The sequence below is a fragment of the Pelodiscus sinensis genome, chromosome 9 (assembly GCF_052426305.1).
Source record: "Pelodiscus sinensis isolate ZL-2025 chromosome 9, ASM5242630v1, whole genome shotgun sequence".
Lineage (NCBI taxonomy): Eukaryota > Metazoa > Chordata > Testudines > Trionychidae > Pelodiscus > Pelodiscus sinensis.
In genome coordinates this window covers 17,925,798-17,941,628 of record NC_143060.1, presented here as the reverse complement: position 1 = coordinate 17,941,628, position 15,831 = coordinate 17,925,798, and the positions used below count along the sequence as shown (strand labels likewise).

The 15,831-nt window shown below is 39.8% G+C and overlaps 1 protein-coding gene across 11 annotated transcripts in view; it reads right to left on the bottom strand.

Annotated features, from left to right (window-relative positions):
- The window catches only part of NFIA (nuclear factor I A), a 502,507-nt gene that overhangs the window by 26,994 nt on the left and 459,682 nt on the right, over window positions 1-15,831 (bottom strand). For 9 of the 11 annotated variants that reach the window (XM_006132338.5, XM_089780447.1, XM_089780449.1 and 6 more), the window contains one exon: window positions 10,031-10,122. The exons of the other annotated variants lie outside the window; for them this stretch is intronic. In XM_006132338.5, coding sequence (XP_006132400.2) covers window positions 10,031-10,122 — 92 coding nt within the window. The remainder of the gene's footprint in view (window positions 1-10,030; window positions 10,123-15,831) is intronic. 11 annotated transcript variants of the gene reach the window in all.

The following is a 15,831-nucleotide window of genomic DNA, read 5'->3' as shown; positions in this document are numbered from 1 at the left end:
TTAGAATATTCTGAAGACCTCTCTTCTTTCTTGTCTAGGGTGTTCCTCTCTGCTTCATTCCCAAATCAACTGTACTATAGCATATTTTCAATCAAGCAACTAAGGGTGCGTCAAGACCTCAGTGTTTTTTTTCGGAAAAATTGAGGTTTTTCTGAAAAAACTTCACTTACATCCACACTGCAATTGCGTTCTTTCGAAAGAAAATCGAAAGAACAGAGGAGCTTTTCCGACATTGGTAAACCTCATTCTATGAGGAAGAATGCCTTTTCTGAAAGAGCTCTTTCGGAAAAAGGTGTGTGTGGATGGGGAAGAGGGAGTTCTTTCAAAAGAAGAGGAAAGAGGAGAAAGCACAGGTGCCCTGGTGGCCACTCGGTCCATAGTAATCATATCTTAAATGCGAGATAGCGTCCATTCAGTGTAGACGCTAGCTTTCGAAAAAGATTACTTTTTCAATGCGCTTTGGCAGTGTGGATGCTCTCTTTCAGAAGAAGTTTTTTCAGAAGATCTCTTCCAGAAAAGCTTCTTTCGAAAGAAGCCTGAAGTCTAGACGTACCCTATGGTTTAGTTGTACCCTAAAGCAGTCATGAAATAAAGGAAGTAACAGAAACTTGCTCAAGTCGACACCACTGGAATAAGATCAGTGTTTTCCATAATATGCTTCCTTTCATGTAGCACCCTAATTGTCACAATTAATAATGTAGAATGAACTGATTAGCTTAAGTACAGTGCTCTGTGCTGTGTAAACACATAAAGATCTATAGGGCAAAAAAAGGGGGGAAAACAACAAAACATTTTTATTTTTTATGTGGATATGTTCTTGCTTTCTATTCTGCTCTTGTAACAATTACTGTAGTAGCCACTCTGACAGAGTCAATAAATCGATGTGGGACCTGATGCAGCAGTCAGGCAGCCTAATCCAATGCACCATTATCTGCTATGGGGGCTGGAGGTGGGCAGGAAATCAGCTAAGACAAATGAAAGCTATAAAAGGGATATAACAGGAGTCTCACCTTACGACTATATGTTTGATATGTGCACGCATGTGTGTCTAATAAAATTGGCAACTTTGGACTTGGAAAGAGTTTGAGCAGCACACATGGTATTACCAAAGTCCCTGTCGTATTTCAGTCAATCCCAGGAATCTGCAATTCAATAAGGATCATCACCCCATTAAAGTTAACCATGTCAGCTGTGTGTCTGATGAAACAAATGTTCACAAAGTGTGTTCTGAAGCATGGAACTTCTTTTGCACCGATTACTTTAAATGCTTTTGGATCATCTAACTGCTTTGATGGCAATCCTTCCCACCCATCCTCCTCCCCCCAAAAATAAACAAACAACCCCCCGCAAAAAAAACCCCTTTATTAGTTTTAAAAGTTGTTCTAGAAACCTTGGGGGCCTTTTCTATGCATTCTATGCCTAGTTCATAGCATGCAACTATGAACACAAGAATTGTCATGCCCCATCAGACTAATGCTGTCTGATCCAGTATTAATGTCTCTGACATTGGCTGGTATCCTTCTGCTTGTTCAGAGGCAGATGCAAGAATTCCCATAAAAGAGAATCATGTAATGATCCCTCCAAAGTGCAAGTTTTTTCCCCAATTTCAGGCAATTTAAATCCATTTTATATGGCTGGCTATTAAATACATTTTACAGGGATAAATATGAGATTTTTTTAAAGGATGTTTCCTGCCGAACATAAGACAGAAAGTGGTACTGGCTGTTTGCAGAGGTTCTTGGAGAAGAAGAATGCAGGCCACTGTTACTGTGAAGGCTCTTCAGTAAAAATGCATAAAGCTATTTCCTTTTAAAGAACTTGTTTAACTAAAGAAAGCTTGCACAGCTTGTAGAGAATTATTCGGTAAGAAATTACATCTCCCCATCCCGTTCATCATAAGTCCACGTTTCCCAGCTCTCCCCATATCACACACTTAACTTCTCTTCCTTCTCTCCTTCTGTGGAGTATGTGTCATACCCATAAAAGCCTCCCCCCCCAAAAAAAAGGGGGTGTGTTTTCCCTACAAGCATCTTGTTTGTTATACATGGAAGGAAGAGGCAAAAGGGGAGAAGTATCACGTTGAATGGCTTCGTTTGGGAAATTTGTTTATGTCTGTCATAAATAATTATCCATAAGGTTCATGGGCATTGGAAGTGGAGTGTGCAGTAGTAGATACCCAAAGGGGTGTGTACTGTCAAGCCTGGCATTCAAGGAGGCAGAGGAAAGAAAGAAAGGTACAGTAAAATATCTCCCCACCCCAGTCTTGGAAGATACCCAAGCATTTCTGGACTGGTCTGGCTCATACCTCCTTTGAAGATAGGGCCACATGATGAGACTGACCTGTCCTTCATAAATCTCTATCCTTTCGGTGTAACAGGTGCTTCTCTCTGGAGGCATCCTGTTCGGACCCTGAAAAGTGAAATGCCAGTCTGTGCCTCTATGCATTACATGGGTTTTGAGTGATGAATTGACCAGGGAGAGTGCTGAAAGTGATGAAATTCATGCTCTATTTATGTGCCAGCAGTGCCCCTCTGCCATGTACATTGGCCAATTCGCACTGTCTCTACGCAAAAGACCTAGTTAAGACCTGCTAAATCAAATGCGGAGAGTGGCTCTGGTCAGTGCCAGTACTCTTCAGAGCTGTGTACCTTAACTCGACCTCCCAGGTCTAGTGTAGACCTGGCCTCAGTAACAGAGTTGAAAGTTGCCGTACTTGAGCAAAAAAACTTCAAATCCAGACTGCTGCATGAAACTGCAGAGCTGCAGTTCATATGCAAACTCGACACTCACACTGGGTCCACACTACCTCACTACAAAAAGCAATTTCCCCTCTTTTGGTATTCTCACCTTCTCATCAATTGTTGTGAGTGGGCCACATCCACCCTGACTGAATTGGCCTCATCAGCACTGGCCCCCAGCATAGTAAAAGGTCACTTTTGTATCACCTTTGTATAAAGTATTCTGTGAAGGCCCACACACACATGACACTGGAGGCTTGTTGGCCACACAGCATTTGTATAATCACAAACAGCAGCCACACTGAGCCTTACATGGACAACATCCTTCCTGCCTTGGCCAAAGGAAGATGAGTTTCCCTCCCTCTGTGGAATCAGAAAGCAGTCTCTATAAGCAAGGTTGCACTTTGTAGTCAATACCCGTGTGGACCAGCATCTACAGAAGTTGCTTTGTGGCAAACACAGCTTTCATTGGGCCAGAGGAGCTGACAGCCTTGCTGGGCCCCTGGCCAAGGTGTGTGTGTGTGTGGGGGGGAAGGGCTTGGGTCTGACTTCACACTCTCTGAAGGGGTGGAGCCTCAAGCAAAAGGCGGTGGGGGGGGGGGGCGGGAACCAGTTCTCAGCGCCTCCCGGAGCACACTGACTGGTGCTCTGGCAGTGATTTCATGAGTCTGGGCTCTGGGTACTGCTGCTCCTGCAGTAGCAGTGGCTGGGAGCCCTGGGCCCTTTTGAATCACTGGGCCCTAGGGCTACTGCCTCCTCTGTCTCTCCCCACCATTGATGAGTCTACAGTGGGCTGACTGGTGTAAAAACAGTTTGGTAAATTAGGCTTCTCTCATCTCCTTTTGTGCGCCAACACAAGACCTACTTTCGGGCTTCAGGACAAGACTAACTTGGATATGAGTAGAGTCACCCAATATATATGAACAACAGGCAAAGAAGTCTATGAATGCTACAGTGCTGTCCAACCAGGGCAGTCTTGAATTACTGATGGCTCCTCTCAGGACCTAGGGAACAAAAAGAACTGACATTTTTTCCTAGTGCCTTTCGTATCCTCAGAGTGCCTCTTGTAATGTAAAATTCACAAGCTGCTGCTACACTTTTTATGAACACAAACTGCTCTGTTAAGCAAAGCCGTGGCGCAGCTGGTAGCACTTTGCAGTAATACGAAGGAATCCTGAGCTGGGGAGGGACCTGAGGCTCCCTGCTAGGAGGGCCAGCAGAAGCTATGCACATTACTGAGGTAATGCACAGCCCTAGGGAATAGGGGCAAGAAGAAGAAAAGGGGTGATGGGGAAAGCTTGTATCTCTCATTAGAGCCCAAGAGGGTTGCTAACAAGCTTTATCAACATCAGCCATACATAAAGACTAGTAGTTCCAGTCTCCCTTTCTGTACTGGCACAAGGGTGAAGCTCCTCACAACATGAGTTACATGTTTTACTTATTAAGAGAAGCATTTTTGCAATGATTTCTTTTTTCAGATCCTGCCAATGGAAACTGGAAACAAAAGAGCCAGGTGATTTTTACTGCAGGAATAACAGCTCTGCAGGAACTGGACAAGCTTTCTATGCCTCTGGGTCCATTTCACGGTGTAGATTTGTTCTATCAAGTTCCATATGGTTAAGGTCTTACCTACCAACCTGACAGGCTGCCTTTCTGCTCCCAATGAGCTGCCATGCAGCTGAAGTCACTAGGGTCACCTGTGCGACATTCCCTAGCATTCGATGATTGAATGAACCTGAGAGCCATCTACTCTGGAATTTGCTGCACTGGCTTGTCTAACAGAGATCACCCTACAAGATACAGTGAAATGTGAATTTCTTTTCCAAGGCCTTTGCTTGAAGATGCTGACAGTGCGGGTTTTTTCAGGGAGTGGCAAATATTCTTTCCTTTGTCTCTTAACAAGAAGAAAGCTATCATGCACTAATGGTGTTAGGTCTGCATACGCACTTGAGTCAGAAGGTACACAATTTTTATAATGATAAAATAAAGTTTTTTTAATGTAATGGTACTCCCAGCTAACACTGAAGACACTGAAGATAAGAGAAGACATAAAGAAGGTATATGTCTTATTACTGTAGTACAGTATATACAACCCCTTTCCTGCAAAACCTCACGTTTAATTATCTTTAGAGAAGGGTAGTCCTGGCATGCATTTCTAGCCCTTTACATCTGGCCATACCAAACATGGTGGATAAAAATGTGTGTTTTCTGCTACTATGACTATTATGTATATTCAACAGGATAGATTTTGCTCTCAGTTACAGCAGTTAAAGTCCAAAGCAACTTCATGGAAGCTAATGGAGTTACTCTAGATTCATATCAGCAGAAGTGAGAGCAGAAACGTATCTAGCAGAAACTTGGTTAATGTTTGTAGTCTGATTCTACTTTGGGAATTAGATGGTGCAGTGCAGGAAACAGGGACAATGCATCCTTCTGCCCTAGGTATGGTTTCCTCTTGAGTCAGTATCTGCTCTTAGGTTAACAAAGATTAGGAAGCTAACTAAGGTGAATCAAATGTAAAATAGAGCATGGAGATATCAGGCAGCAATTTTAAATGTAACTGGTATCTTTCTTGAAAGAGTTTTCTTAAGAGGAAATATGGTGCTCTTCTCTTTCTATTAAACCAGCAAAGAAGCAGTGCATTGGCCTTCTGTCTTCTCAAAAACTATAGCTGACCCTCCTTGACCAACTCTGGCAAGTTGCTAGGAGTGTGAAGCACACTACTGTGTTTGCTGTATCAGAGCTCTTTACTAGTGTTCTACCTGCAGGGCCTATGCCCTGCTTCACTCAGCCAGGGGAGGTCAGATGGACTAGAGGTGACATGGTGCAGGAACTGGATCTGCCAACGGAAATGCAACTTTATTGAGCTGTGCTGTGTGTTTAGATGGCTGAAGAAACTTAGCAAGGCAATCAAAGTTTTGGGGACAAGGAGCTGTAGAAAACTTAAATTTATATGGCTCCTAATCAATTAGAATGGAAAATAACTTATATTTTTTTCAGCCAGCCTTATACTTTGACACTTGTTAAAAAATAATTTGCCCAAGTTTATATACTGGTCTCAATAAACAAGCTGCTAGTTTGGTTTTGGTGTGACTAGATAGTCTGGTTATGCTGACCTCATGCGTTTACTTGAATTATTTTCTGCAGCAAGAGAGAGAGACATTATTTGTTTTATACACATGTAGTAGCTTCCAGAAGGTTAGCCCCTGATTAATGTGATGGTACTTTCCATTTCCTCTATCACTTTTCTTTTTGCAAGACTATGCCAGCAAAAGAAATGTATCTGATACTTAATCATGTGGTATCCAGACCAGCTTGCTTTTGAAACTGTAGACTATGTATCCCAGGCATACTGCATTTCTGATTTGCATATGGCAAAGGCAGCTAATCTGAAGACCTTGTATTGCTTACAAGTCAGGCAGCTGAAGTAAATGATTTATCAAGTGAAGGTTACAACACCTGTGCCATTTTGTCATCAACTCAAGTGATTCCTTTAATAGCCCAAATGGTAATTTAGTTTAAATAATCCTAAAAATGGGACCATTCTGTGGTGAGCTGCTGGTGTAGAAAAGTGACAAATGGGGAAGTGGAGGGAGTGTATCTAGATTAGCAAAATTGTTTGAATTACTATAAAAAACTTTCATTTTGAAACTTGAGTCCTCTCTGGGCTTCTGCAAGAACACTTAGGCTATGTCTACACTGCACTCTAAACACGAAATAAGATATGCAATTTGCACTACACAAATTGCATAGCTTATTTAGAGTTTATTTTAAAATACGCTATTTCAAAATTTGATGCTGTCAAGACAGCACCAAATTTCGAAATAAAGTGCTATTTTGAGACATTCCTTAACCCTCATGAAATGAGGGTTACCAGGATGCCGAAATCGTGCGTCTGTTATTTCAAAAAATACTTTGAAATAACGGGTGGCTTGTGAAGATAGGGGGTAGTTATTTCGGGATACGACTTGTATCCCAAAATAACTTTGATGTGTAGACATACCTTTACTGAATACTTGCTAAACCAGTTATATGTCTGGCTCTTCTGCCTCAAATCTGTGGTGCAATAGATATTTCCATAACAACCTATGATGGGCTACGTCCATAGTGCAGAATTTTATCGGAAAAAGATATGCAAATTGTGAATTGCAATTTGTGTATCTTTTTCCGCTTATTTATTTGGAAGAGGCTTTTCCGAAATTTGGCCTAGCTACACGGGGCTTAATTTCAGAAAAACCTCCTCTTTCAAAATATCCCTTATTCCTCTCACTGAGAGGAATACAGGAATGCCTAAAGAACATGTCCGCTTTTTCGGAAACTGTTCTGAAAAAGCAGACACGTTCCCTGGAGGTATCCTGGAAAAACTCTGCAGTCTAGAAATAGCCATGGTGAAATATTCACTTTCACATACCTGGATCTCCAAGGGGCTCATATAACAGTGAAATTGAATTAGTGGACAAACTAACAACAACAACATTGTTGGTCTGGTGTAGGAATTATTTTTTCCTGTTCTAAAACAACAACATGCCTTTTTAGCAGCCAATACAAAAATCAGCAGTGGTCATTTCTGTTAACGGTCTGGTCTAATTATTTCCAAATGTCCTTAAATTTAAGTCATTACAGAAGATATTTTAAAGAAAAAATATATGCTCTAAATAGCACTTGTACATCACTGTGAACGTGCTCAATTCTGTAGCAACTTTGAGATTGATGACTGTGTGGATACAGTTAAACAGCTGGAAAATGTGGAGAAAACATGTTGCTTTGGAAAGTCGGCTGTAAAGTTTTGTCTTTTCTCAAAGTTTCTATCTGGATTGAAACTTCCATGAAGGTTGTACTGAACCAAAAGGAACATTAAAGTTACTAGCTTATCATTCAGAAGTACTGAGTGTTCACCTCTTCCACAGAACTCTTGGCATTGTGGGTGGTAAGCACCTCTAAACATCAGGCCATACAATCCTTATCCTGATACAGGATGCACTGTAAAATTCCCGATGGGAAGTAGCAACACCGACTGTGTTCAATACATTAGAGATTCATTAGTTTTTATTTTTGCATTTTGAAATATCCCAAGTGACGGCTCTAATGTCCTGCAAAAATTTCATTATAACATGTGGATTTGTTTGGACGAGAAGTGTGTTAACTAAATCCCTAACCACTAACTTCTCAGTATTTTCATCCCACTTCTCTGATTTAAAACATGGTTTATTTCAGAGCTGCTATATGAATCATTTCAAATCAAAGCTGTTTTTTATGGTGAACTATAAATCCAGTACCATAGTGGGTCATAATGGTTATGATGCTGTACCCTGAAGTAGAGTGGCACAAAAGATGCAGCTGTAGCTAGTGACTGGCAGTCTCCGTAACTTCGGTGATATGTTTTACTTTAATTTGGAGTTATGCTGGGGTATTGCTATCCAGCGTTACATAGACACACATACAATAGGGCCAGAGCACTTTCCAGTGGCTTAAATCACAACTTACAGTGTTCAAAATTCACAGACAACAAATGCAAAACGCCTAGTTTAAAAATGAAGACAAGTGTGACATCTTAAAGATTCAGATAGGTTCCACAGAGGAATATAACAAAATCTGCCAATCAGTACGGTCAGGCTCTTAGAAAAGCGATCATAGTGTTCTCTAAAGAGTTTCAAGTTTCTTGGGCTCCGAAGAAAAAAGGGCAAATGCTTAAAGACTTTAACAGTTCACCTTAAAAAATTTTCTATTTCCTTACTTCAATGTATTTCTGGGTATTATGATCTTTTCCAAAACCACAGGAGAAATACTATGATTTAAATGTTAAGGCATATGAAAACTTGCCTTCTATATCGATTAAACAGGAGGCCCAAAAAAGGGAGGCCCAAACATTGAAAACTGGGACACAGCCTTCCCTTTACTAATGAACGAAGGAAATCAGAACTTGAAGAGTTAACCCCCTTTCAGCTGCTAGTGTACTTTCTGTGACCCTGTTTAAATGCAGGAAGGGTTTGAGATTCAATGTAGTTTAACCTGTGCTGTCGGCACAGCTATAAACTAGAGCGCCTAACAAATGGTACAAAAGGAACAGCAAGAAAACATATTGTGCTCACAGGCATCTGGTCACAGGCTTATAAATGGACAATTTTCAGTAATAAGTTACACAGTTACATTACAATGATAGGGTAGGTGTTGATCACATCACAACGTGGATTCTGTCTTCATGCGTGTTCTGAAAATGTAAAATCTATGCATCTATATCCTAATTATTCACATCTAAGATCTGTTTCATATTGTATGTAAGGGGATTAAAAAGTAAAACTTCACCCCTGGCTAAATTATTACTTTTTAAATCATCACGGTCAGTTCAAAACATAAAAGCATGGTAATGTAATCATGCAATCATTTTCAACTACAAGCTGTGGTCCCAGAACTCTAGTTCCTCACTTTTTCATACTGTGCCCGGACAATGTGATATTAAGCATAGCTTTAATTTTTTTCAACATCTGGCTAAAATTAACCACAAAGAAACTGCCAGCATCTATTTTCTTAATCAATATTAAGACTTTGATACAGCTTCGAAAAAGCACATTTAAATCCTGCCCTTCTCTTGGAAAAACAAAAATATTTGCTTGAGCTTCTGACCCAACTATAGAGCAAATATATACCCCAATATCACTGGAGTGAAATACAGTGCTGGCTGCAAACAAGATGCTGGAGCTTTAAATTGTTGTTGATTCTTTGGTTTGCATTTTAACACAGAAAGCCAAATTCTCAATCACCCTCTGTTAACGTGGCCTTTATAGTAATTGTGAGCACATCTGTTTCCATATTTCTCAGCCTTCCCTCCCCCCCCAAAAAAATCACCCGCAAGCTCAAAAATCCCACATGCAAATAGAAACTTAGGAATTGGATCCCATTCCCATTGAAATGACTTCAGTGGTCCAGGACTGGGCTGATTACATGATTGGCATATCTGGGCTTTTGCATATGCAAACAGATGCACTTGCAAATACACTGGATTAAAGAAAAGAATTTGACAATTTGGCCCTAGAGGAAAAATTGTACACTGGAAGCAAATTCTTGGAAAGCAACAGTTTGGAAGAATTATGGAATGATGGAAGAATTATTATTACCATAGAAGCCAATAAAACACAACAGACAAACATAAACTGTGAATGACATTTCACTGTTACAGAGACCATGTGGGTGAAGTGACAGTGGCGAGGAAATGCGGCTCACTTTGTAAGGAGACATTAAAATACACAGAAGAATAACAAGCTGCACTGCATACAGAGAAGTTGAAAGCTGCCCACCTGTGTCTGTTGAGGGATATTTACAAAGCTTGGATCCCGAGGTCCAACACTGACGAATCGGTTTGCGGGGGAGGTGCTGGGTGTCGAGTAGGCTGTGAAGGGAAGGGACATGTGCATTGAGGAAGCAGCACTAGATCACACACAAACAACACCAAAACACACTGTCTCAAAGCCACCTAAGCAGATGTTTAACACAGAAATGTGCAAACGTTTTAGAGAGCAAGAGTTTGATTTTAGACACTGGAAAGCTTTGCTTTAATGATGAATATATAGGCATGTAGATAACTGGACTCAATGAAAGTAATTCCTTTCAACATATTCAAATAAAATGATGTAATGCATCTAGAAGAAGAGGCGCTCAGTTCATCTGAACCATTTTTGTCTTGAAGAGGGGCAGATCTCTCGGCACAAGGTTTTTATAACATATACCATAAGTCCTGATCCTGCAAACATGTTCCCAAGCATCTTCAAGTAATCGCATTGACCTCAATAGAGCCACGAGTTTGAGTGAAGTTACTCATGTGCATGTTACCAGGATTGAGCCCCCATTTCAGAACAGCATAGCATAGTATATACAGTTAAAGCCCAGATTTTCACATTGCTGGAGTCTACATGATCTAAAGTATTTATGTGATCTGTTTGACAAACTAAGATTCCCCGGGTAAAAGAAATAATGAGTTGCAGTATGGTCGGGGTGGTAAGTGCAATCAGTCTCAAGGAGGAAATTCTCTGTAAAAATTGGAATGGCTCCCATAAAAAGTAAAGCTATTAAGAGCAATACAAGCAAAGAACCCAGATAAACTTCCAAACTCGAAGTACTCCAATGATTTTATATTTTTGCTCTACATCGCATCTGTCCAGAACTCAAGGCAATTGCAAATTCAGAAACTTTCAATATGCTAAGTGTTTTGCTGGTTTGATAACTGCACACACAACTTCTTTTCTCAGTTTTCTTTGTATGCCAATCTACGTATGTGTCTTAACACTTAGACATGTTTAAGGACCAAAGAATGCATTATGCTGAATAAAATGTGTAACGTATGAAACAATCTAACTGGCAATGTAAGTCCCTGATGAAGTGGTAAAAATGGCTGTAAAAAGAAAAAAAAAAGGAACTCTCTTGCCAAATTCCAGTGAAGCTAAGTATTAAGGTTACACCTTAAATTGAGCAAAAATAAGGATAAATAAATATAAAGATGTTAGTAAACACAAAGTACTACTGCATTTTTTTGTAAAAGCACAATGTTTGGTGAAAAACAGACCTTTGGTTTGGAGATTATGGTATACAACATCCTAATTATGAAGTCATGTCTACATGGCTACAAGAATCAGATGTCAATAGGATGATCTTTAAGGATATGTTATAAAAGTGATGCTATTACTAACACATTCTTGAGGATGTTTTCAGTAAAGATTAGGTCCCCATCCTGTGAGAAACTGAAGACTTTCAGTTCCCACTCCAATAGGAGGTTAGGTTCTCAACACGGTTGCTATGTTGAGTTTTTCCTCATCTACAAATTTCTGTAAAAACTTTGCTAACATTCACACAAAACATGTCTGCCCTTCCATAATTTGCAGCAAAGATTAAATAGGAACTTAGTGCACTGTAGTGAGTTTCTATATTTTTAATATTATTTTTACAAGGTACTCACTCCTGGCATGTTACCAAGTATTTCTGAGTAATTACAACTAACCTAGAAATGCAGGAATAAATTAATAAAATAGAATTTGTGATGCATACTCATTTTCCCATGTGTGATCACTTGGTAATTCAAAAAAGCCAGTAATTCACAACACGTGCCTGTCAGTGTCATCTATTAAGACTCTACTGTACTATCTTCTGAATGAGGCAATCTTTAGTGTTTATAAATTAACTTGAATTGCCTCTCTGTGATTAACTGCAACGGGCATCTAAACCAATAGCTCACAACAAGGGGTATGCATACCCCTGGGGTTATGCAGAGATCTTGAAGGGGTTACATCAATTCATCTAGATGTCTGCCCAGTTTTACAACAGGCTATATAAAAGGCACTAGCAAAATTAGTACAATCTAAAATTTCAGAGAATGACTTATTCACACTACTCTATACAGTACACGTTAATGTAAATGCAATATTTTATATTCCAATTGATTGATAATTATATGGTAAAATGGGAAAGTAACCATTGTTCAGTAATAGTGTGCTGTGACACTTTTGTTGTATTTTTATGCTTGATTTTGTAAGCAAGTATTTTTTTCTGCAGCAGCCAGAGTTGGCTTAGCGGTCAAAACTGCTATCTGGTTCTTCAGTTCTTCTGCACAAGGCAAAACGTACTCACAGCAACTTTTATGTGGGCTTTTGCCAGCTAGCTGGAAGAAAAGGGGCACTGTCTATTTAAAGGCTATCTTACAGCCAGTGGGAGGAAGGCCAGAACTTAACCAGGATGCATAGGAAGGATGGACATTATGTTAGTTGCCCTTTTTCGGGGGAGGGAAGGAGGGAGGGAACAGTGGGCTGAGAAGGAATTTTCCCCACCACTGAGCTGGGGTAGGTTTTTTGCCTTCCCTGATGCTGGTCTGGGATCTGGTCATATGGCATGTGAGAGGGGTTAGGTTATAATGCTGCAGTTCAAGTAACATTCCTGGCACAAGTCCAGTGTAGGTACTTGGTATGATGCAAGGGATATGGTTTTTGGGGAAAATGGTCTGGAAAAGGATTTGAAGGAAAACGTCCCTTAAGGGAGCAATGTAAGCAGGCTCTGGGATTTTCATAATCCCCTTTAAGGGAGCTGAGGAAGCAGGTTTTGGGGCTCCTACATCTAGAACAGTAGAGAACTGTCCCCTTCCAGCACTATACAATTTGTTGCAAGGTGCTCCAAGACAAATTAAGTGAATAACATTGTAGCCTAATTAAGCACACCCATAGTCTCCTGTCTCTCTACCAGCATGGCTGGACAATAAGAGAATGGACTAATTAATTCTTTGGAACTGGTGACTCTCTATGGAAACAGTTCATGGGTGAAACGAAGAAACTCAGACTGACTTCCATTTTTCAGCTAATTCATATTATTATATTGTTTTACACTACAGAAAGCCTTGTCTATGTTTTAATTCTTGTGGTTTCAGACACTGATGAACACAGTGAATATTTAAGAGTAAGATGGGCATAGAGTACAAGAAAAAAATTTCTTCTGCATGTAAGAAAACTACAGTGATGACTAATGTGAATTCTGGCTTTGGGATTCCATGACAGTCCCATATTACTATGTAATATTATTTCCATTTCAAATAATGACTTTAGGCCAAGTGATGTAATGACCATCGCAAAAGTTTGTGATAACTATAAAGTTACGTTCTGTTACATTACAAATGCATTTGCTACAACTTTTGACCAATGGGCAGCTATAAAGCATTTATAACTATTGTGCACTTTATATAATGGCCAAAAAAGTTCCAAATTCTCACATTACTTGATTTACAAGAGCATTATAAAAGTTATAACATTGTTAAGACACTTACAACCTTATATATGTTACTAAATTTCACGTATAGTGCATACACTAGCAGAGTTAGCCTTATCAGGCTTTCTGTATAATTTCCTATCTTCATTATTTTTTGTCAGTTCAAACAACTTTCATGCCAGGGGATTTGAAGGCACTTCATAAACTGTGTGCTATATACAAGCATCACTTCAACCAACCACCTCTGGGGTGGAATGTATCTGCGTTTGTTATAGCATGTGAAACTACTTTTACCTGAAAATGCTTAGATTTCAAATTGGTGTTCCTTTAAAAGCAAACAGCAACAGCACAAAAGTTTACAGGTAAAGAAATTGAAACTACAGGGAGCATCGATTCTACGTGGTGAGAATGTAATTCCTTAAGATGGAATTTTACCAGGGCCCTGGAGCTAACATCCATAGTCCAGTGCGAAATGCCACATGATTTTTGAGGAGCACAAATCCTCACCCTGGATTTTGTGTCTCATTCAAATTTAAGAGGAACAATCCCTATTCCATGCTGGAGCACTTGTATGGTAAAGGGAAGGATTCTGGGTACAAAAGTGCCAGCTAATGAACTCCTAAACTTCTTCAGGTAATATTTTGGCTTTTCCATAGAAATTTCCCATCCAAGTATAGTGTAGAATACTTCCTGCTTCATGCAAGAAGTTGGGCAGAGATATTCCATTTGGCACTTTTACATTCCTCTTTCTAGGACAGATACTAGCAAATCCCACTGGTTAGTTAAAGCTGTATCAAATTATGTTTTAAATGGCTTCCTTTAAAATGGGATTTCCATACTTCATTTTACAGAGGGGTTAACCTGAGGCACAGAAAGGAAACAAGAATAAAACCGCAGTCTTCTGACAGGCAGCCCTGTGCTTTAATCATAGGATCATCCTTTCCTCCCTTCTAGGCTCTCTGTGCCACATCCTGAGTTAATGTATATCTGCAAACTTCCTCTGGAAGTGAATGGCTCCATGCCAGTTTACACCAACTAAAACTCTGGCCCTTTGTGTCTGAACAAGAACATTTTCCTGCCTTGCCCAGAACTCCTTCATCTGGAATCTGCTGTGGGCCATGGAAATGAGCATGATGCCACAAATTTGCCATGATGGTTCACTTTAGGAACAAGCGAGAGCGAAAGTGCTGGCAGGGGAAGAACATTTTGCTCACACAAATCTCTTTGATATTTAGCCAAAATGGCAAGAAAGAGCATGAAAGACAAGAGAAAACAACAAACAATGTTATGACTGTGATGTACTTTAAAGCAGCACTTTCCTACTGAAGAAAACTTTTACTTGTACTTTACTGGGGGAAAAAAAATGTTGTTACTTGCAAGAAAGTGCAATCTACCTTTGGCTGCTGGCAAAATAGAATTCCAGTCAGTGCTAGTCAAATACACTGTGAAATTTCAACTTTGCAGACCAGGAAGAAAAATGGGCAGATATGTGTGATATGAATAGTTGCACCATCTTGTAACATGTCTAGTGATAAAGTCTGGGGAGACAGACACAACATGTATAGGAATATGCACAAATACAATACTTAGCACTACAGTAACACTCTTTGGGCATGTTTGCACAAGGAAATTACTTCAAAATAACTAAATTTGAAAAAATAACACCCAAAATAACAAAACTGAAATAGCATTATTCCCCAAGGAAAGTAGGAGTACAGATTTTGAAATAACTAGGCCCATTATTTCAAAATAACAGGTTTGGTAGCGTGGACACTTCTCTTGTTATTTCGAAATAAGGGGGGTGAAGGAGATTATTTCAAAATAACTCCTTAGTGTAGACCAGAGCTTTATCAGGGGATCTTAAAGCACACTGTAACACTAACACATTAAGCTATGTTGGTAAGTAGTTATCACTGTCATCCTCATTCTGGGGGAAAGTACAGCACAGACAGCTGAATGAACTTGCTCAAATGGCACACAACACATGTGTGGCAGAGTAAGAATTAGAATGCAAACCTCTTGATTGTCAGTCTTGTGCTTTAGCCACAAGATTACTCCTCTTCTTCTGCTACAATTACTATTTCACATGAAAGCTTCTTTGTACCCGGGCACATAAGCAATAATGTGTTTCCCTTACAAGTGGAACAGAAAAGTTTCTTATTCCTGTGCATGGTTATGGAGCATTAGGAAATAACATTCACTAAGGCAGCTGTGGTATTTTTTTTTTAATAATGAGGTAACAAGATGGAAAAAAGTCTTATAGCCTGTATTTGAATGAAGCTTTTTGCAGTATCATACTAGGCTCAGATGCTAGTACAGTGGAGAATTATCACTTGGGCATTAGGGCAATAAAGCCTAC